Genomic DNA, 24,256 nt, shown 5'->3' on the forward strand with positions numbered 1-24,256 from the left:
TGACATTTTTATTCATATTTATAATCAGATCAAGTACGTGATGATACACTGGAACAGTTGCCAGCGCCAGTGCCAGCGATACATCCAGAAGATTCTAGAAGCTCATCAATGACAACGCCAACTTGCGGTAGGCTGGGGAGATACCATCGGGGTTCACCAGCTGAAAGGATTCGATATCGTATGCAAGAAATGATTAAAATTATTGGTGGAAGACCAGCGCCTCCTGGGAAATGGATCTGGCAGGTTGCTGTGCTAAATAGATACAAGGTTAATTATTTCCATATTTTAGCTACTTATAACAACTCGATACTTGTGCATATACTTATATTAATATACTACTTAATATTTACTAATGGGGGTTTGGTAATGGGCTCCCTTGCACAGAATGCCGGCTAGATTATGGGTACCACAACGGCGCCCTTTTCTCCCGCAGTTATGTGTAAACATCATTGTATTTCGGTCTGAAGGGCGCCGTAGCTGAAATAACTGGACAAATGAGACTTAACATCTTACGTCTCAAGGTGACGAGCGCAATTGTAGTGTCACTTAGACTTTTTGGGTTTTTCAAGAATACTGAGCGGCACCGTATTGTAATACGCAGGGCGTATCAATTGCCATCTACAGCTGCCGGCGCTTTTGCCGGCGTAGATAATGTTGATGCGGCAATCTGACGATTGAATTGGTTTTTGTTCACAATATTGTATACGTGCATCTGCTTATTAAGTATAAGGTCGTGGGATTCTACGATTTCTATTGAAAAGACTACGTATTCCTTCGGTTACGGTTTTGCTATCGATTATATTCCAGATGGCAGTAATGTTTAATTTGTAAATTATTACAAAAAACTAACCACCATTCATAAAGTAAGGACCAGGTACTGCGGTTTGTAAATTCCAGGCTTCAAGTGATCCTAATTATCGGCCGTTGGTCACTGTTGTAAATATGTATTAACTTACTACATACAATGTCATCACATTTATAGATTGTAAGTACTGGTTGCAGTAATAACAGAGTAAATAAGACATTGCATGTGTGCGGAGACCAAGTATTCAAACTTTAATAGAGTCAAGTTAAGTTAGATTGAACACAATAATTAACGTGAAGTAACACGTGCACTTTACGTCACGTTCAATTTGTATCGTGCTCTATCTACTTGATGTTCCAGGTATTAATGCAGTAAATAGACAACATTCTCCGTGCTCGAATGCTATATGCTATATATCAGGATAACTTTTCATAGGGATCGGTGATCCCATACAGAAGCTTAACCGAAGATATGGTGCAGCACCACATGGTGTTGAGCTGCAAAGTGGATAACGAATGCGATTCGTCCGATACGGTCATGATCAATATTTCTACAGTGATTATTTAAAAGTGTTGAAGTAAAACGAAAATGCACATAAATATATATATGGAGGGTCCGTAACTACTACGTAAGTCGGTACTGGCTAGGAGCCGATCTAATTCCTAGTCAACAGATAAATGTTTGAAGCTCTTAAGCAAAAAAAAGCAATCATACATCGTGAACTTGGTAACTCTTGGTAACTTCAACCAGCCGTCCCTGCCACCGTTGCACATGAGGCAATGACATCCTGGCCCATACGCGAAAAGAGAAAGCCGATCTACTGTGAGCTCTTTTTGCGTCCAACTCGACTCTTGACGACAACGGAAAAACACTGCCGACCATCCCGCGGTGTCAGAGCTCTATGCCTGAAGTACAGCTCAGACAGAAAACTGTTAGGCGAGCTCTGTTTTCGTTAACGTCAGTTCCACGTGCTGTGTTTCCGGGACGATACGACATAGGTACCTTAAAAAAAAGCGCGTAGGTTTTACACATTCCTCAAAGCCGGCAACGCTCCTGTCATTCCTCTGGTGTTGCAAGAGAATATGCGTGTTTGCCCTCCTTTTCCATAAAAAACATATTCACATAAAATGTTTAGCTTAGTGTAAACAGAACTAACAGAGCGACGAGAGCCTGTATTATAAACAAAACTTTCCTTCACGTCTATTGTGTAACAGTTGGTAAACTTTCACTTTGATTTTAATAGATAAGTTTTAGTTTTAGCCTTTAGTCCAGCGCTCTAGTTTTACGATAAAATATTAGCATCATAACTTGCTTACAGATAATATTCATCTCTACTATATTACACAAATTAAATTTTGAAAACAACATCCCGCACAAAAAATTTCGAGTCCCGCATCGTTCCTAAATTTTGTTTTCAAAATTTTATTTGTGTAATTAATCCCAGAAGTGAGGGTTATCACTTTAAAAAAATAACAAATTGCTTAGATTAGCAAGAGCGATATCTCAAGTCAATTTTCTAGAGCAGGTTGTCAACTGTAAAGTAGATCCTGTTGATGAAGCCACCGTAACCTGAGAGTTGAATAAAGACATATTATTAAGATTTTTGAATTTTACGTCACTCGAAAGGTTGGCTCAGTGGTGTCAGTACCGACTAAGCGCTGGAGGTCGCGGGTTCGAGTCCCGTATCGTTCGTAAATTTTGTTTCCAAAATTTTATAAGTGTTCAGAAGTGAGCGTTATTAACAAATCTCTACTATATTTCAGAGAAGAATATTATCGCTATTGGTTCAAATTTGAATTAAACATAGTACCCAATTTACGATACGTCAGGTTTTTGGAGGAACAAACTTATAGAATACTACTACACTAACACGTGTGACATTCTGTTGTTTGTTTTTACTGTTTGTTGAGTTTTTATTCTTTGCTCTTGCATCAATAAATAAACTTACTTTGGTGGCCGTAGTCTACTGCCATAAATAATCTTATGTTAATTATACAATTCTAGGAAGCATTCTGCGGTGGTACGTTAGTATCTCTTCGCTGGGTTGTGACAGCCGCCCATTGCGTCCGTAGAAGACTATACGTCAGGCTTGGGGAACATGATCTTCTTGTTAGAAGCCGAGGTGAACTCGAGATGAGGGTTATGGAGGCTGTCATACATCCACAATACGACCCTGATACTGTCGTTAACGACGTCGCCATGTTGCGGTAAGAAAGTGTCTTCATACTTAAAAAAAAACAACCGACTTCAAAAAGTATTGCAAAATAATAGATATAATAATATGCACTAAAAAGTAAAAGAAAAATATTTGTGTATTTATACAATTTCCGATAAAAATGAATAATCGAAATCGGTTATTCGTCTAGTTGACGCGCACAAACTTCATGCAAAATCTTATTTTTATGGTTCCTTCAATGGATGCCACTGTCAGAAATTAACTAAATTGGATCACACGGGCAACACCAGCTTTTAAATCGTTTCACCCAGTTGAAAGTTCTGAGGTAACAAACATAAAAAAATACAGTCGAAATGTGAACCTCCTCCCTTTTTAAAGTCGGTTAAAAAAAACAACTTAAACCAAACTTTTTGAAAATCTTTTTGAGCTTCCAATATTGTTATGCGTGTAAATGTTCTTAATATTATCAATCACAGGTTCGTATGTACGAATTCGACAAACATAACATGACACCACCGCTACATTTGGCACTACGACGAAATCCACACGACCTCATGCGATTTCTCAAATTCATATTTATTTATTTGCTCTCGCTCTCGCTTTATTTTGTCATTCTACTTTGAACTTATAATAGAATAAAAGTCCGTTAAATTCTTAACAATTTAGAAAAAATACAATGGGAATACAACAGTTAACGGAAAAAGGGTGCGGGGACTTAAGTAATTATGTTGTCAAAATATAGCATTACATTTAATTTTATAATATACACAATTGATCTCGCACTTCAAGGTCAATCAAGGTCAAGGGATATTCTTAGTCTTTCGGAACGAATATCTCAAACTATTACTATGAAAGCAATATTTTTTTTAGAAAGATTATAATGTAGAGTTGTTTATAAAAACATATACACTAATAAATAAAACCAATTGTTTTCATTGAAAATACGAATTGTTTCTTAAATATAACGGTTTTTCCTTTCTTTGTGTCGTGTGTGTAAAATAATATAAAATGCAATATGAATAGTTTATGCATGGTCTTATAGCTTCAGATTACATTCACTGAAATTATCCTATACTATAAGCATTCTTTTGCTATACGTAAAATAATACGCATACATACACTTTCAAACACGTAAAATTTGCGCGCCAAAATCGATCGATAATCGATGGAGTTGAATCTTAGAGGTATCGGATCGCGAAGGGTTAAATACAAAGTATCAAATCAAATCAAATCAAATCAAATCAAATCAAATCAAATCAAATCAAAATCAGTTTATTCACGTAGGTCACGGAAATGAAACTTATGAATGTCAAAAAAAAAAATTTTTCTTATTGAATCTACCGCTACTTCGTAAAGGGTTGAGCTAATGAGAAGAAGTAGCAAGAAACTCATTGCCACTCTTTTATATCAAGATTTACAGATCATTTCAATTACAATATAATATGTAAAATGTAAAATGATGCAACAAACTTGTATATTGAAAAAAAACGTCAGCGTACCTACTACAGTATATTGGAATTAAAATAGTATTAACTTTTTATACTCCGGCCATATTGTTGTGAAAATGCAAAGATAGGCGTTGTCGTGCCACTTACGGACAACAATTTATATATTAGTATGTATATTATATAATAATTTATTATGATATAATATTATAATACATACATAAGAACGCAAAAATTTTCAAAAATAATTGCCACCCATTTAAGTTACGACCATAAATCTATTATTATGACTATAATGTTGGATATGTCCTGAAAACTAAAAAAATATCGTCTCACTATCCATGCAAGCGGTTTTCAAAGATATGCCGTGTCGTAACAGATCATGGAACACATCAGTCAACATACACAATACCTTACAGTATATTCTACTGGAACTTCTAGCTAAAACCTAGTGATTTTGGCGTAAGTTAATATGAAAAATGTTAGTCATTGATTCCAATAGTTTGGCCGACAAGAGCCTTTATTACACGCTTTTTATTAGCTTCACCTGTACGTATATTTGTTTGTAACTGACTCATTTGGGCACGATTTTGACCCACTTTCAAAGGCCAGATTTACTTCAAACTTCGTAGATTTATCGAGGACCGATGACAATAAATTAATTTGGATTAAATTAATCCATTTTTCAATTTGCAAAATAAGATTGTTGTTAATTTATATAATTTTCATCAATCGTCTATAAGGCCGGGTATGGTGTTAATTTTAAATTTCAAAATTCTTAAATAAATTAAATAATTTTTTAAACTACCAATTGTTGGTTCAATTTTTTTCAGTAGTATCGGATAAATACGAATAAGTTGTCATTCGATTCGCGTAATAATAGCGTCTAGATGATCTATGAATAACTTATAGCCACGATTGCATATAAAGTTGAGATTATAAATAATATTTGAACACACAATGTTTACCTATCTTTATAGCTAATAATCATAATATTTTTTACTACTGAAGCCAATAACAGAGAGTACTTTAGATATTATGTGAAGAGTGCTGATAAGAAATGGAGGAGAAGCCTATAAAAGAGATTTACGTCCAGATTCCGCCATTTGCAATATTACCACTTTCCTTTACAATAAAGTGCAACATTTCTGTGTAGATTTCCATTTGAGCTCAGTGTATATATTTCGTTTATCTTTTCTTCCTCACGGCTGCACATTCAACTAACGGGACATTTAAAGAGAATATAATACCAAATATAATTTATTATCCAAGCGATCGCGTCTGGAGGATTTTGAATTTTACATTTATCTCACTTCAATATCTTTAATATATTTTATATTTTGAGATTAGGAGATTCAGAAGACAATAATTCGAACGGATAATTCTTTCTTCTTCTAATTTTTTCGGTATTCCTTGCCTATTCGCGCTGCAGTATCCCCTATTCCCTGACCGACCGCTTCTATAAAGATACAAATATGTAGAAGTTGTTCATTAGATAAAAATTTACATATTTTTCATTTAATACAATTTTATAACTAAGCAACCCCTTAGTTTCTTGACGTTCTTTTCAGGTCTCAGGCTAATATCTATAGAGCGTATTTAGACTTTGCTCAGACTTAACTTAGGTTAAACTTTGCTGATTGTGATAAAATGCGAACTTGTCGCGATGCATTTGACATCTTCACAGGTGATGAAAGCTGGATATATTGCTATGAACCCGAAACTAAAGACAATTAGCTCAGTGGGTGTTTCCTTTCGAGGATCGGCTAGGAAAAAATATGATTGCCTCATTCTTTGGTCGGAAAGGTCATTTCGCGACAGTTGTGCTAGAAGATGGAAGGACAGTTACTGCACACTGGTATCTCAATCGCTGTTTGCCTGTTGGCTTGGAAAAAAATAGACAGTAGCACCCTCGAATCAGGATCCTCCTTCACCACGACGGTGCTTCAGCGAACTGCACAAAATGGACTGTTGAATATTTGACTATGGCAGGTGTCGAGATAATGAGTCATCCGCCATACAGTCCTGACCTGGATCTCTACAACTTTTATTTATTCCCAAGATCTAAATATAAAATTTGAGGTATTCGCTTTACGAGCCCTGAAGATTTTTCTTACGTATGACGCGAGTATATCTTAATATATTCTGACGTATTACAACATAAATACCAGGAGAACATATTTATATTAGTAGTGATAGTAATGTCTTTCACAGCGGTTGAAATCATGTGTCATCTAGCAACAGGTACCAGAACTTTATACTATGCAGTTTAGAGGTTCAGGCACAATGCAGGTTTCACTTCGGACATGTGTACTTTGTACGCACGCAATTTTATTTGTATTGATATAATATCATTAATAACACGGAATGCCACTGACAGGTCTTGATATCAGTTTTGTGATGATATTTATATCTTGTCTGTTTGTTATTGTTAAAAGGTTACCGTCATCAGCCAGACCAGACCTCGGCCACGGAATAGCGTGTCTGCCGGAGCCCCAGAACGTGCTGCCACCTCACACCACCTGCGTCATTCTGGGGTGGGGCAAGAAGCGTCCCACCGACGCTCACGGCACGAGGATACTTCACGAAGCACAGGTATATGTAGCTTTCATTTTTGGCTTCACATACCCTTAATGACCATTAACGCGGTAATCTGCTGATCGCCGCCATTGCTTTAAGGCTTAATGTGATCCTAGCTTAAATGAACAACGTTGTAGGTGTCAACGATACAGCAGGGTGTGTGTCGACGCTCGTACTGGCAGTACGCCATCACAGACAACATGGTGTGTGCGGGGCGCGGACGGCGGGACTCCTGTGCCGGGGACTCCGGCGGCCCGCTACTGTGTCGAGACCGCTCGCTGCGATATTACTTACAGGTTCAATAATGCCACAATCTTGTTGAATAAAACAAACCTTATAACAATATTTAAAACACTATAATTACATTAAATTAAAACTATCATTAAAATAATACTGGCAGATATTTTGCGTTGGATAGCTAGGCTGATCCGTTGACTGAAAAAGCTGCTAGCGCTTGGGTTTCCAGTCAACCTATGGAGGCGCGTTGATAGTACTTTGTACATTCTCCTTGCCTCTGGGCCCCACGGGCCAAGTGTCTCGACACCAAATGGCACAAAGATGTAAAACTCACCGAAACCGACACATTTGTGATGCTTGCGCTCTTCAGCAATAGAAGCAGCAGCCCTAGCACCAACTGACGTAACTTAGACTTGAAGGAGCCAGATTGTTGGCGTGTCCCACACCAGCGCCCTTCTCCGCTGAGGACGAAACTGTCACTCATGAAATCCTGGAATGTGCAGGAGTATCCACACAACGGGCAAAAACCTTAGTTAATACGAGATCGCTCCGAGGAGTGTGCGAACAACCCTGATGTTTTCTGAACTACTAGGAGAAGCCGAGCTGGTTGGAGTGAGGGCCAATAATGCACATAAAATTGACCGAACTGAGTAGTTTAATTGCGGGAACAGGAGTCTCTATACCAATACCAATATCAAAAAACTATTTTGTTTTTTCTTTTCAATATATACTAATTACTTAATTTTATTTCTAGGGTATCACCAGTTTCGGTGATGGGTGCGGTAAACGTGGTAAATATGGAATCTATACGAGAACTGCCGGTTATGTGTCTTGGATGAAATCCGTTATGAGTAATAAGTATTTTGACAATTAATGACACTCGAATTAACTCGAAAAACTCTGTTGTTCACTATTATGACGGTTGTACTGTGGAGATTGCACATGACGGTTTAATTTCTCTAAGATCACCCCGTTCGGTGATCAGTTGGATCGTTTGTTAATTTCTGCATAAGCTTCAAGGCTATATATATGCTTCAGGGCCATAGTTTGGGTTTGAAGAACACCAATTTTTTCGCTAATAAATTAATACGTAAGTCCTAGCTGTTAGTACAACACTTCCTACTTAATAAGGTACCGATTACTAGTTAGATATCAATTAACTCGAGTCGCAGTTATATCGCTTATTATAATCGCTGTTGGAACATTCACATCGCTGTGGGGACGCTCCGTCACAGAATAAATAAATGCATCAACTGCGCTTCTAAATATAGGTATAGGTACCTGGATTACATGGATTATTTTCGAGTGATGTCGAACAACATAGTAAATAAAATACTATCCAGAATAAATGATTAATATTTAAGCAGTTATCCTGGATATAGCGAAGGCCTTTGATCGTGTATGGCGCTCCTCTCCAAACTACCATCATTTGGGCTTCCCGAGAGCTTGTGCAAGTGGACCTCCAGCTTCCTCACTGGGCGCAGCATACAGGTTGTTGTCGACGGATATTGCTCGAACCCGAAGCCCGTGAATGCTGGAGTGCCCCAAGGCTGTGTGCTGTCTCCCACGCTGTTTCTTCTGCATATCAATGATATGTTGGACACCTCCAACATTCATTGCTATGCAGACGACAGCACTGGTGATGCCGTATACACGGGCCATGCAGGTCTCTCTCCTGAAATCGTCGACCAGTGCCGGGAGAAACTTGTGTCTTCTATCGAGTCCTCTCTTGAGAAGGTCTCGGAATAGGGAAAATTGAACCTTGTCCAATTTAACCCCCAGAAGACTCAAGTTTGCGCGTTTACCACTAAAAAAACCCCATTTGTCGTATCACCGCTCTTCGACAACACTTATCTCAAAGCCTCGCCTAGTATTGGAATACTGGGTCTCGAAATCTCGAGCGATTGCCGATTTCGTGGTCATCTGGAAGGCAGAGCCAAATTGGCTTCAAAGAAACTGGGCGTCATTAATAGAGCACGGCAATAGTTCAAACCGGCCCACATACTAGCGCTCTACAAAGCGCAGGTCCGGCCACACATGGAGTATTGCTGTCATCTCTGGTCTGGCGCACCCCAGTATCAGCTCGATCCATTTGACCGCTTGCAACGCAGAGCAGCTCGAATTGTCGGGGACCCAGTGCTCTGTGAACGGCTGGATCACTTGGCGTTGCGTAGAGACGTCGCTTCATTGTGTGTCTTCTACCGCATTTATCACGGGGAGTGTTCCGAAGAGCTGTTTAACCTGATTCCTGCTGCCGAATTCCACCTTCGCACGACACGGCACAAGTTAGGATATCATCCTCACCATCTGGATGTGTGGCGGTCCTCCACAGTGCGGTTTTCAAGGATCTTTCTTCCACGTACTACAAAGCTGTGGAATGAGCTTCCTTGTGCGGTGTTTCCGGGACGATACGACATGGGTATCTTCAAAAAAAGCGCGTACACCTTCCTCAAAGGCCGGCAACGCTCCTGTGATTCCTCTGGTGTTGCAAGAGATTGTGGGCGGCGGTGATCACTTAACAACAGGTGACCCGTACGCTCGTTTGTCCTCCTATTCCATAAAAAAAAGCAGATTGTTTATGTAAAACTCAATCATAACATGCGACACATAACACCGAGATTCCCTTATACAATATGTAATATTTCTTCCTGTGTAATAGTAGCCCTTCTTCTTATTTAGATTATTGATGTGTTCAGAGAGATAAACTAAAGACTTAGGTATTACAACTCTACGGAACCGTCACATTGCATTATTTATATAAAATATGAATCTTAGCAATAAGTTTTATTTTAAGGTGTTTTCGTCATCCTGTACTGGGATTATAGTATGTATTCAAATTTATATTTAAAAAAAAAATTAAGCAATTGTGGTGTCATCGACAGGATCTACTAGCATCCTAATACTTCATACTTTCAGCTCTGAGGTACTCGTAGATCCTGAGATCAACAAACATAACATTTATGATAAGTTGTAAGTGCTGGTAGCGAAGTAAGCGCGTTTGTATCGTGGGATACAAATAACGCATAAATTTTAGTAAAAATTTGTAAATGTGAAGGTGATTGTTACTCGCTAATGTAATATTTAGTTTTAAAACCAAACGGTCTTAGTGAGATTTTCCAACATTGTATGAAGCATACCACTGGTCTTTGTAGTTAGAAATAACATTATAATATGCTAAACAAAGAAAATGCAAAATGTTTACAATTTCGTTGACAACACTGTCAATACAATGATCTTCCATCTTATGATACTTTATATTACTGTATAATTGTATTTATAAGATAATTAAAAGTGTCATTAGTTACAATAAATTTTTGAAATGGAATTGTAGTTTTCTCTCGCAGGCATTCTTTTTAGGTTATTCAAACTTACTTATTTGTCACGCTTGTCTTTCAGAAGGGTTTAAAGAACTTCCGTACACACGGCCTTCACATAACATAGTATCACAGTTTTCTTCTATTTGCGTTAGAGCTACAGCCGTGACTAACGCGTACCGCGTGAAATGCCTTAGCTTTTCACATCAAGTTAATATCGAGTTAATGGACACACTGTTTCAATTATTGTAGTCTTTTCTTAAACTAGGATTCTCTTGTAGTTCTAATAATATCCATTCCATAGTTAATTGCGCTAAGTTTTGTCTTTAATCAATTCGACACGTGATTCGCCTCTACACGAGGCATCCTCAGGAGGTGTTGACTCGCCTAATTGTGACCTGAGACCGATTTGAAGAGCGGCTTCTGAATTCGTGTAGAGTGGAATAAGATTGATAACTTAAAACATTTGGATATATATATACTATTCTATATATCTATACTATAGATATATTCTATATATCTATACTACTATTCTATATATAATATATATATATATATAAAGAATCCGCAAAATAGAGGCTAATTCAATAAATGTTCTAACAACACTTACATCTCCTATATTTCGAATGATGAAGTGCTTTCATACAGAACACCTCAACACACAGTTGTCGAAACCGGTCTCACTTGAGCTGACTTTCCTTTCAATCCCAGGGGGGGACGAGGGCCACATCAAAAGCTCTCCACTTTTACAATTCTGGGCCATCTACTGCACAGTCAACCAAACACATCACATAAATTCCGCACAAATAAATAATTCCTAGAGATCGAATCGTATTTACAAAGTTCACTGATTTACTTGCACTATAGCTCGCTCGACTAACTTAATTGGACAATTCAAAAGGAAATAAGTATTATGGAAGCTCTTTATAAAACTCTTTTAGTAGCAAAACTTTCCACAGAAGCTTCTCAAAGAAAATATTTTTCAGAGTTATTGGATCGCTAGTAATATTGTGCATTGAAAATAGTTTGATGCTCAACAGTATTTATGCTCTATAAGATTATAATTAGCTGCACATATTCAAAAACAATTATTTTAACATTTCTATATATTTTTGTTATGGAAGAACTAGTCTAACTGAAGTACAAATCCTATAATAAAATATAATTAATTGATTTAAAAAAAGTTCATAAAATTTTCATTTTATGAACATTTTTTATGAAAATTTTTGTCTACGTGGTTGATATTATAATTGATTTTTGTGTACGGCTTTTTTAGGAGCTTCCATTGAGGTTGATTATATATTATTATAATTATTATTATTATTATTAGGCATTTATTTTCTCAAAATTGATTCCTTTAGAATACTTTTACAATTAATTTTTAAAATTTAAGTCGGTTCTTATAAACTTAGTTTTTTTTTGATGTATTATTAAAAAATCTGTATTTTTCTGTTGCTTAGCGTAAAACAATCTGTAGACATTGCTTATATTTCAACACGAGTCGAATCTTGTCTAACGAATGTCTCATGGATATATTATATTCAAAGAAGATTTAGATTATATTATGATGACAGATAGATGAAAGCTGTCAAAAATTGCGTTCCGTTCCTATTGTTCTGAACGCTTCTATTTATGACGTGCTTAACGACCTTTTAGTTAAACACAAGCTAAATATTGTTCTGTAATAAAAAAGATAAACTACGTTTAAGACTTCGTTGTTGGTAGGTCACAGACGTTGAACTTATCTAACATTTGGCGGCACCAGTCCATGCGAAGGTGTTTCTGGTCGTCAGTTAAAGTATGGGGAATCCATCTGGTACAAAGCTTCCTGACGCCTAAATGTTCGTGTAATATTTTTTGAACTTGACTCATACCAATGCCTAAGCTTGCACGTATCTGCTGATAGGTCACTCTCGTATCTTCCTCTATCATGCGTCGCACAGCACTGATGTTATCTTCAGTAGTCGCTGTTTAAGGACGTCCCTCACGCGGATCATCACTGAGATTACTACGTCCACGCTTAAACTCATTAAACCAATTGTAAATAGTGGCACGAGATGGGGCTTCATTAAGAAATGCTAATCGCAGCCTATCATAGCTTTGTTGTTGAGTAAGCCCACAAGGAAAGTCATAATCAATCATTGACCGAAAATTTTCTCGCGTTAGGTTCATTTTCACGTGTCACAAGAGTTTAAGATTTGCCGCCAATACACAAAAACAAATGACAAATGAATGCAACTACATTTGGTTACCAAAGAGTTCTAAAATTGAAATTCAAAAAGTTTTCATTAGCAATGTTACTAACTGGCCAGTTCTAAACATTGTCAGTGTTACCCACGTACTAGAACAATATGGTTATTGTTGTCATGTTTTCGGGATAGAAGTTAACGAATTCAGGGTAAATTTTGAAATCCAAGATGGCTGCTACGCAAACTTATTATTAGAACAATACGGTTGTCGTTGTCATGTTTTCGGGATAGAATAAAACGAAATCGGGATATATTTTAAATCCTAGATGACTGCAGCGTACAAGTTTTATGACCACAATATCAGTATCGTATTTAAGAGTGGCTGAGTTCTAATTCAAAATAATTGTAAAGACAATTTTTATTTACATGTGCATCAAATGATGATATACACATACATACCTATGTTTTAGGGCTCCCTACGTCTGATTGAAAAACTCAGGAGACAGATATCCTAATATCTGTGTGTCTGTCCGTCTGTCAAGAAATTTACATCTTATTCGGGATCAGTAAGATCCTAAATAGGTTTCGGTTTACATTCGTTAGTTATAATGAGTATAGATATATATACATTGAGAACTTTCACTGGACAACGCGATATATTTTTTAAAAGTTCCCATGAGCGATACACAATTTAACGCAAGCGAAGTCGGGGGTAACAGCTAGTAATCTTATAAGACTAGTCTTATTCATAGCCTAGTAGATTGAATATACCGTTTACTATTAAATTCTTGTTTAAAAAATATCTTATTATATACATGGCACATGAAAGCTGAGTGCTTGTAAATTATCACGTTTGTCCTTATCAGATTGCAATCACCATGAAAAAGGCGATCAATTTTATGCCAATCAAGATCAGCGCAACGTATACAGGTAGGGAGTGGATAATTATAACCCATGCATTCCATTAAGCTTTTCAGAGTAATTGGATAACTGCTGCCGTTTATAATTTGTAGGTATTCATTGTCATCATTTGTTTCCATTGATTTTAAAATGTTGCTGACGAATTGAACTGGTTGCCTTATGTCGATTGTCTACACGTCTCAATTACTGTACAAACAGAACTTTTTACACATTTAGTTGTTTTTTTATTGTTTTTATCTGATTCTGGAATTTATATCGCCATAAATTTTAGTTGAACTATTATATTTACTAGAATTAAATTGCACCGTTCCGCCTATTTCCAGTCCAAATAAATACCTAATACATAACACAAATTTACTAGTCGGCATTACCTACTAATTTACTATTGCAAGCTGCGCTACGCAGCTTACAATTCGGCCATTGTTGCAAATAAAAATGTTAATATTGAATTTTTTAATCTTTTACTTATCTGCCATTTAGGCTCATGTTTGACTTTCTTAAATAAAACGTGAACAACGATTCAAATATTTCATTGTATTGTTTATTGGTTTAGCTTTCTGCTCTTCTACTCCTTGTAAATTATGCTAATTGGTAATTTCTCTTTTGATACCGCTCTCGTATTTTGTCGAGGGGAAGGGGAGGGGGGATGGGATGGCCTCCGGTCCTCGACACTAACCTATGCGAATCATAGCGGCACTAGGCCGCTACTTCACGCGGGTATTCTGTGCGAGTGTGGTAAGTAACCCGGACGAGTCTAGCCCGATTGTGCTGACGTCAAAAGACGCTAGCGTGACTCTCCCACTTTCAAATTACCCCAGGAGGGTACCGGCTCCTGTAGAGCCGGAGAATCCCTCCCCGAGCATTTCCGCTCGGGCTGCCCCTCGTATTCTGGGGAGGGCACAGTACCGCGACAAACGAGGCAGTATCACCACGGCAACCCGCTCTACGCTTAATGTGGACTTTTGTAACATCAGGGGACATCACTCCAACTTAAACGCCGTCCAACACCACCTTGAGACGGCGCAGCCGGCCTTGTGTTTCCTTACGGAGACGCAAATATCTCGACCTAGCGATAAGTCATATTTATCGTACCCCGGGTACAAAATTGAGCACAATTTTATGCCTCGCCCCAGCGACGTACATACATACCCCAGTATGTGTGTACGTTAGGGAGGATATCTGCTGTCGCCGTCTCCGTAATTTTGAGGGTAGGGACCTGTCTACTCTCTGGCTCCGCGTAGATTTATTGGACCGCGTCCGCATCTATGCGTGTGTCTACAGGTCCCATAGTGGTAACACAGAAACGGATCACCTCATGGGCTGCGTTCAAGCGGCATTTGATGACGTGCTTGCTCAGATCCCCTCCGCTGAAATCGTAGTCTTGGGTGATTTCAACGGGCACAATGCCGAATGGCTTGGATCACGTACCACAGACTACGCAGGGTGATCTGTGCATAATTTTGCATTGGCGTATGGTCTGTCCCAATTGGTTGAGTCGCCGACGCGGCTCCCGGATGTGGACAGCCACATGCCGTCCTTATTAGATCTTCTGCTGACTACACATCCCGGTAGTTACCAGGTCTCTGTCGACGCCCCTTTCGGAACGTCCGACCATTGCTTGGTCAGAAGTGTAGTGCCCATCCGACGCCAACGACGCAGACCACCAGCGACCCGCCGCGTTTGGCACTACAAGTGAGCAGATTGGGATAGGATGCGCTCCTTTTTTTGAATCCTACCCTTGGGGCAAAGTTTGTTTCCCTTCGGATGATCCTAGTGCCTACGCCGTTGCAGTAGCCGATGTGATACTGCAGGGCATGGATATTTTTATACCAAGCTCTGTATTACCGATCGGTGGCAGATCATAGCCCTGGTTCGATGCGTCAGTTCAAGCAGCATCTGACTGCAAAAAACAGGCGTATCGAACTTGGGTTGCGGCGCTGGGCACAAAGGATCCGAACTGCAAAGTTCTTAAGAGGAAATATAACCGTGCCTCCAGATTTTTTAAGCGGCAAATCGCCCGTGCGAAGTCAAAGCACGTCGTCAAAATCGGCGAGCAGCTTTCCAGTAACCCGACCGGAACACGCAAGTTCTGGTCGTTGTCGAAAGCTGCTCTTGGTAACTTCAGCCAGCCGTCCATGCCGCCATTGCACATGAGGAATGACACCCAGGCCCATACGGCAAAAAAGAAAGCCGATCTCCTGTGCGCTCTTTTCTCCTCCAACTCGACTCTTGACGACAACGGAAAAACACCGCCGACCATCCCGCGGTGTCGGAGCTCTATGCCTGAAGTACAGTTCAGACAGAAAATTGTTAGGCGAGCTCTGTTTTCGTTGGACGTCAGGAAGTCGAGCAGACTGGATGGCATTTCTCCAATCGTGCTTAGAACGTGTGCCCCTGAGTTGACGCCGGTGTTAACGCGTTTATTCCGGCACTCTTATTCCAAAGGCGTAGTCCCTGACTCATGGAATTCAGCCCTTGTCCATCCGACCCAAAAAAAGGAGACAGTTCGGATCCGGCAAACTACAGGCCTATTGCTATAACCTCCCTGCTCTCCAAAATCATGGAGAGCATAATTAACCGCCAGACAATACAGCTTTCGCCATGGTCGGTCGGCAGGTGATCTTCTGGTATACCTAACACATAGATGGGCGGCGGCTCTCGAAAGCAAGGGGGAAGGCCTGGCAGTTAGCCTGGATATGGCGTAGGCCTTTGATCGTGTATGGCACGAGGCACTCCTCTCTAAACTTCCATCATTTGGGCTTCCCGAGAGCTTATGCAAGTGGCTTCCTCACTGGGCGCAGCATACAAGTCGTTGTCGACGGTTTTTGCTTGAATCCCAAACCCGTGTACGCTGGAGTGCCCCAAGGCTGTGTGCTATCTCCCACGCTGTTTCTTCTGCATATCAACGATATGTTGGACACCTCCAACATATATTGCTATGCAGACGACAGCACTGGTGATGCCGTATATACGGGCCATGCAGGTCTCTCTCGGGAAAACGTCGACCAGTGCCGGGAGAAACTTGTGTCTTCTATCGAGTCCTCTCTCGAGAAGGTCGCGGAATGGGGTAAATTAAACCTTGTCCAATTTAACCCCCAGAAGACTCAAGTTTGCGCGTTTACCACTAAAAAAACCCCATTTGTCGTATCACCGCTCTTCGATAACACTTCCCTTAAAGCCTCGCCTAGTATCGGAATACTGGGTCTCGAAATCTCGAGCGATTGCCAATTCCATGGCCATTTGAAGGGCAAAGCCAAATTGGCTTCGAAGAAGCTGGGCGTCATCAATAGAGCACGGCAATACTTCAAGCCGGCCCATATTCTAGCGCTCTACAAAGCGCAGGTCCAGCCACACATTGAGTATTGCTGTCATCTCTGGTCTGGCGCACCCCAGTATCAGCTCGATCCATTTCACCACGTGCAACGCAGAGCAGCTCGAATTGACGGGGACCCAGTGCTCTGTGAACGGCTGGATCATTTGGCGTTGCTTAGAGACGTCGCTTCATTGTGGTCGCATTTATCACGGGGAGTGTTCCGAAGAGCTGTTTAACCTGATTCCTGCCGCCAAATTCTACCTTCGCACGACACGCCACAAATTAGGATATCATCCCCACCATCTGTTCCACCACCAGGATGTGTGGCGGTCCTCCACAGTGCGGTTTTCAAGGAGCTTCTTCCACGTACTACAAAGCTGTGGAATGAGCTTAAAAAGCGCGCACACCTTCCTTAAAGGCCGGCAACGCTCTTGTGATTCCTCTGGTGTTGCAAGGGAATGTCGGCGGCGGTGATCACTTAACACCAGGTGACCCGTACGCTCGTTTGTCCTCCTATTCCATAAAAAAAAGTGCTAAATCTCACACTCTTCCTTTGTGCTTAAAAGATCCAAGGTTTTCGCCTCACGATAATATAATACATTTTATTATATAATTGAATACACACCAACTATATATATATTATAGCGGTTAAGCTCTTCAGAGAGCTTTTGTGCCATTAATCAATTTCTTTCTCTGAGTCTTGATTCGCAAAAACTCTATTCCATCTTGAAAAAGGGTTTGGCTAAAGTTTATTGAATTAAGTATTCTATTTTGAAGGAACGTTTTTTACTATTATATTGTGTTAATGTTATTGTGAATGTATAGTCATTAAGCTATGTATAATGTTAAAGTCAGTTTACTTGAAAAAAATTATAAAATGCAAGTTATTGTATAGCGTAAGAGGATTCCTTAAAAGCAGAAAAGGCTTGAAGAAGGCAGGAAAATGTCAGTACAAACCATATTCGTAAAAGTTTGTCCAAATTAAGTATTTAAAAAATAATAAGTATGTAAATAATAATGAGATCCGTAGGAGAACTAATGTCATTGACATAGCCCAGATAATTGCGAAACTGAAGTGGCAGTGGGCACGGCACATACTGCAACGTACCGAAAGCCCGGCCTACCAACACTTAGTGTTGGTAGGCCCCCCATAAGATGGACCGACGATCTAGTCAAGATCTAGTCAAGAAGCACCCACAGCGTCAGCAATAAACCATTTGATTGGAAATTTTCGTCAACATGGGTCTGTAAGAACCCTTCCTGGTGCCGGAAAAACACCGATCGTGCACACTGGTCAAAATATGGAACGTGTACGATAGAACGTGCAGGATAGTCTATCAACATCAACAAGGAGGCGTTCAACACAACACGGACTATCACGTACGCCGCAGAGAATTTTGAGTACATTAGACTTGTTCCCATATAAAGTTCAAATTGTGCAAAAATTTAAGATGACAGACTACCAGAAACGGCTTGAATATGCCATTCGTTTCCGTGAAAAAGCGGAGGCAAATCTAAACTTTATTCACAATTTGGTAATGAGTGATGAAGCCCATTTCCAATTCAATGCAAAACTGGCAATCAACAAGCAAAACTGCAGGATTTTGGCTGCGGAAAATCCAAAAGTAGTTGATCAGTGATAATCACACCCACTTAATTGTACTGTTTGGTGCGGTGTATCCTTTGAAAGGATAATTGACCCATATTTTTTTGAAAAAAAAAATGGTGTCTCAATCTCTGTAAGCGGTGGTGCATATCGGACGATGTTTGAAAATTATGTTAGGCCAGCTGTGGAAAACCATCCAAACTTGTGGTTTCAACAAGATGGAGCCACAGCACATACTGCAGGTGCCTCAATGGCTTTGTTAAGGGACATATTCGGCGGACGCATTATTTCGCGCACAAGCGAATTTAACTGGCCTCCTCGTTCACCAGATTTAACAGCTCCTGAAAATTTTTTTGGGGATATTTGAAAGAAAGAGTGTACGTCAACAAACCAAGAAACATACTCTAACTAAAAACCAACAATTGAAATGAAATCAAGGCCAATACACCCGAAACTTTGTGATAAGTTGTGGAAAATATGCTAAAAAGAGCACGTAGGTGCGAAGCAGAAAATGGACATCACTTACAGGATATCATTTTTCAAAGCTTCTTGCAAAAAATTCCCCAATGATATACTATATTTTTTGAAAAACAAAATTGTAATAATCGTATTTAAATAAAAATTAAAAAAAAAAGTAAGTTTTTCATAGCACATCTTCTTGGTATAAAAGCCCCAATGGAAAATTAAAAAAAAAAACTTGATAAATATCGTTATACAGCTCATTTATTTCTTACATATAAAACAACAAATAAATATGTAAATTAAACTTGATAAATTAGATATAATAAGAGTTAGGCTGTGTTGGCTTGTCGTTCAGAGTTAATTTAACTTTTGGACAGCTTTAAACTTTCTTAATTCTCATTAGCGGCGGATTTGAGGTATTTGTTGGTTTCATCAAATGAATGAAATTGAAAGTTATTTTTGTTATTTCCTAGAAATAAATATATATATAATATTATAAATTTCGTCGTATTAATAATTGCTAATATTTAAATTTAGTACTTATGTTCTTTTCGGTCATGTTCGTCATTGCTGCAGGTCGTGTCCACTATTGTTTTGAGTCTGGTCGACTGTTTTAACCAGTTTTGTCCACTCCGTCCTGTCCTCGGCCTTTCTCAACTTTTTGGTTATCTTTAATACGTCGTATTCTAGAACGTTGAGACAAGAAGCGAGTACAAAGGTTATTTGCAATTCGTCTTAGCTCAGGAGGTCTACTCGCAAAATCGACAACGATACATTCGGAACGATACGATAATACTCCGAATATATCGCAACTATCCTACTCTAACAAATGTTCGAATTCCTTACCATAGACTAATATTTTGATTTTTTTACTATGTTAGTGTGAATGAAATATGTTCAAACCTAAACATTATCTGTGCTAAAAGTGAAAACATAGTTTAGGCGCTAAGGACCATGCCAGACTCTGCACCACCAATTTGGTATCATTTACACATAATGTAAATGTAAAAAAAAATGTAATGAATATAATATGACCATTTAAAATTGAATAAATAAAACAAAACTCGCGGATAATGTGAAAAATGTAAAAAAAAGTAACTCAACCCTTCTCGTCGACTTCCTATTTCTCAGGCGGCCATTTGCATTATTTCTATGTATAAACGATCAACAAAATGAATTAAATGACTTAGTAGTAAAATAATCCTGTTGAATAGTAAATCACATATTATAATTATTTCAATAATATTTATTAAGTATGTATATTGTATGGCAAATATATCTATATAACTTGAAACGATAATAGCATCGACAGCCTAGGAGGTGTCGTTGAGATTATCGTAAAAGTGACGTTTGATTATTTGTAAAATTCAAATATTCGTCTCTGACATTTTCAACTAAGAGTAGGGTTAGGACCGATAATATCGAATAATGTTTCATTCGTTCAATCGTTATAAGAACGTCACAAAGCCTTATGGCTTTGTGAAGTATAGCTACCATTAAAATTGTAACGTTTGTTGTTAATAATGGTGTTTGTAAGACTGTGTTTTACTTGATGTCGTGACCACTACAATGGATAACCACGAGATCCTGACATGTGACCAACCTTACCTCATCATGATCACGATAATCATCCCTCAGAAAATATTTTGACCACTCGCCGTCTTCCCATATTATCATCTAATCATATTTAATAATTAGAAAAAAGTGCCACTGACTTTCTTCTCATTTAGGCATAATCCCAAGTAGTGGTAAATTGTTGAAAAATTAAGTAAAACATAAAGTTATCTTATAGATTCTTCATCATTTTATTGCAAGTTTTAGTAATGGTCTCTTCAACGATCACTCCAACTTTGTGTTTCGCTGCAATATATTTATAGTAATTAATATTCAAACAAAAGTTTAATTAAAATTAGCATAGACAAGCGCGGTAGTGAATTGAGAAACTCAATCAAGAAATTATGAGCTTTTGTATTCCTGCAGCGCAGTTACGTGAAATGGAAGTTTAACTTAAAACCAAAAGTCAAAGGACTTGATGACCAAAATATACCATAGTCTGCTTTTGTTTCGTATACCAATATTTTATAGAATTCAACAAGGTCATGAATACCTTTCTAAAAAAAACAAACCAGAGCTTTTATCATCTTTAGGAGTCGTATACAGAACGCAACTTGAAAGTTGCATATTCTCTAATTTAGAAGGTACAAGAACGCTGGAGCGGCGGTGGTCACTTTTCACTATCTTGTCTCTTTCCGATTTAAATGAATGTGTGTGTCGTAGTGAAGCGGAACATTGATTGAATTAGGAGTTATTTTGCGGAAATCCATAATAATTATAAAAAAGAACGTACTATGGTAACGAAAACTTCAGAGATAGCCCAGCGTGACTGCTCAGTCTCATTCAATACTCTCTAACTAAAGTGCCAGCGCGTCTAAGAAGATTTCAATTTAAATAAAAACTTCCTCATCGTTCTTTATTCGCAATGTAAAGCATTTTAGTACTGAATCAGTTTCCCTCTGGTGTATCCGTTACAACTTCTATACCATCCACAATCAAATCAGATGTTGTCATATTGATGGTGGAAGGTGAAAAGCTCCTCAGCAGCAAAGTTACGCTAATACAACAATAAGCTACTCGGATGCTAGACTCTTTCTGCCTTATTAATAAACGCAATGTAAACGAACGTAAGAGAAAGACGAAAACTTTTGGAATAACTTTACTGCGCGTTTAATAATAACACAGTTTCTGTCTTATTAATATACATACGCAATGAAAACTTACCCTAAGTTTAAAATTATTTCTCCCTGTCATGTAATTCTGTAGTGACAAAGGTAAAGATATTCAAGGCAAAAAGTTTTAAATTTGGAGTGACTTCGCGTTTTTTTTTTATGGAATAGGAGGACAAACGAGCGTACGGGTCGCCTATTGTTAAGTGATCACCGCCGCCCACAATCTCTTGCAACACCAGAGGAATCACAGGAGCGTTGCCGTTTATTAATAACACAGATTTTGTGTGATATCCAGAATCGGAGTGTATATCTTGCACTCGGTGTGCACTTTTCGAGTTGCCTCGGAAATTAATATTATATTATTTTCATCTATACTAAGTTTTTTATTTTATCAAATATCTTCATAATCTAGCTATGAAAGAAATGAATAAAAATGTAAATACATGTTTCATTGAAATACAAATTGCTGTAGAAAGGCAGCGACAACACAGAGACGAACACGATGTTTATCTGTCGCGTTTGAATGAATGATTGATAGAAACGGGTCGTCTTTATGTCTTTTTACTGCAGATTCCTGAAGTGTTTAAAGTTAATACGAATATTTATAATTTTGAAAACAGGATCTGTTAAATTGTACTCCTTTTTCTTAATTATTCTAATACTATAGAGCTGGAGAGCTTCTGAATGTTTTGGTTTAAATAAACTTTATTTTCATTAAATGTATTTCACTAAAATGAAATACTTACAATTACTGCAATGTGATTTTGTACTTCTTCTAACAACCGAATCATTATTACGTATTATGGAACTAATATGTTTTATATTTGCCACTCATATTTTCATATTTCAAAGTAGAATCGACTCCAAATGATATTAAGCAATAGATATACTGTGGTCAAAATTTTAATATTTTTAATGTGATTAACAATTCAAATATAATATAACTATTCAATCGTTGTGCGTGACTTATTAATCTTATCGCGAATATTACCTTCAGCGGAGAAAGATTAATGGTTAGGGCTTTGAATATGTAACCATTTCCCTTTCTCATAATAAATGTTGAGTCATGTTGTAGAAAATATGGTTTGTGTAACATAACGATATTGTTATACAGTTATTTTTCAGAATATTATATTACAGTTATCATTTAAGAAAGACGTCATCCAGTATACGTATGTATTATATATCTTTATATATATATTTCTTGTGTGCGTGTGTATGTCACTGAACTCCTCCTAGACGGCTGGACCGATTTGGATGAAATTTTTTGTGTGAGTTCAAGGGGATTCGAGGATGGTTTAGATTCACAATTGAACTACCTCCTAAACGGCTGGACCGATTTTGATGATATTTTTGTGTGTTCCAGTGAATTTGAGATTGGTTTAGATTCTCAATTCCGTCCATATAATATAATTCTCTCCGTCCATATAAATAAGAACTCCTCTTAACGGCTGGACAGATTTTGCAAATTTAAGACGTGTGTACAGGACAACGTCTGTTGGGTCCACTAGTATATATATAAAAGAGAATGTATGTTTGTATGTTCCCTAATACCTCCTAAACTATTCGACCGATCTCAATGAAATCTTTTGTAATAGATTCGTTAAAGCTCAAGGAAGGTTTACATATATAGTTTGTCGTGTCACGATCCCACCCACGCACTCACCCACGCATTTACCATATCTCTCGAACCGTTTATTGACAGAACAAAGTCTGTCGGGTCAGCTAGTAATAATATATAACCCGGTTATATTACTAGACGTAAATAAATCACTTATTCATACTCGTATTATTTTAACTCGTTCTTTTTGGTTTTATTAAGAAGTATTAATATTTCACAATTTCATGTTGCATCATAACATGATGGGCATAAGCCTTGTATAGAAAAAAACTTAATTAAACAAATTCTGACGAGCTAAGGACGCTTAAAATGCAAACAATCTCTGGTGTACTAAACCGCATCGTAAGATTTTATAAGATCTCCGACGTCGCGCTGCTTGTTTTATTAAATCTGTTGACAATGTAACATCTTATAAACGAAGTCAATATAAAACCTATTAGGTTTGTAAAAGAATTTGCTTATTTATGATTTACTAGCATGTTTTCATGATAATTATAATAATAATTAACTTAGGTAGATAGATACATGTGTATTATATGTTCGTAGTACACACGTCTTACTCAACTTGGTTCAGCGATCCTGATATTTATTTCAATTCCCATCATACTGTTTAGTTTATCCAGCGCCGCTTATACTTTATTATATAAAATATGTTTTATTTTGAACTGGAATGGACAGAATTTGACTAGTTTGGGATAACCCTTGTAATCTTAATACAGTAAACTTAATATGCGGACTTTGACCCGTGCAGCAAATGTCGTCTAATGACACACGGGCACATCTGATCAGGAAATGATTAACTTGAAAGAACTTGGAAAGTTTCCCTTCCTTAGAATCCTTCGTGAAACTGGTGGCTTGGAC

General features: G+C 38.0%; 1 protein-coding gene across 1 annotated transcript in view; it reads left to right on the plus strand.

Moving 5' to 3' along the window:
• The window catches only part of LOC126977112 (transmembrane protease serine 9), a 44,665-nt gene extending 34,152 nt beyond the window's left edge, over nucleotides 1-10,513 (plus strand). Inside the window, exons 8-12 of the mRNA XM_050825815.1 lie at nucleotides 29-267; nucleotides 2,810-3,012; nucleotides 6,865-7,021; nucleotides 7,144-7,302; nucleotides 7,998-10,513. Of these exons, the coding sequence (XP_050681772.1) occupies nucleotides 29-267; nucleotides 2,810-3,012; nucleotides 6,865-7,021; nucleotides 7,144-7,302; nucleotides 7,998-8,117 (878 nt within the window). The 3' untranslated portion in view covers nucleotides 8,118-10,513. The remainder of the gene's footprint in view (nucleotides 1-28; nucleotides 268-2,809; nucleotides 3,013-6,864; nucleotides 7,022-7,143; nucleotides 7,303-7,997) is intronic.
• The last annotated feature ends 13,743 nt before the right edge of the window (nucleotides 10,514-24,256 follow it).

This window comes from Leptidea sinapis, chromosome 43 (genome assembly GCF_905404315.1).
Source record: "Leptidea sinapis chromosome 43, ilLepSina1.1, whole genome shotgun sequence".
Taxonomy (NCBI): Eukaryota; Metazoa; Arthropoda; class Insecta; order Lepidoptera; family Pieridae; genus Leptidea; species Leptidea sinapis.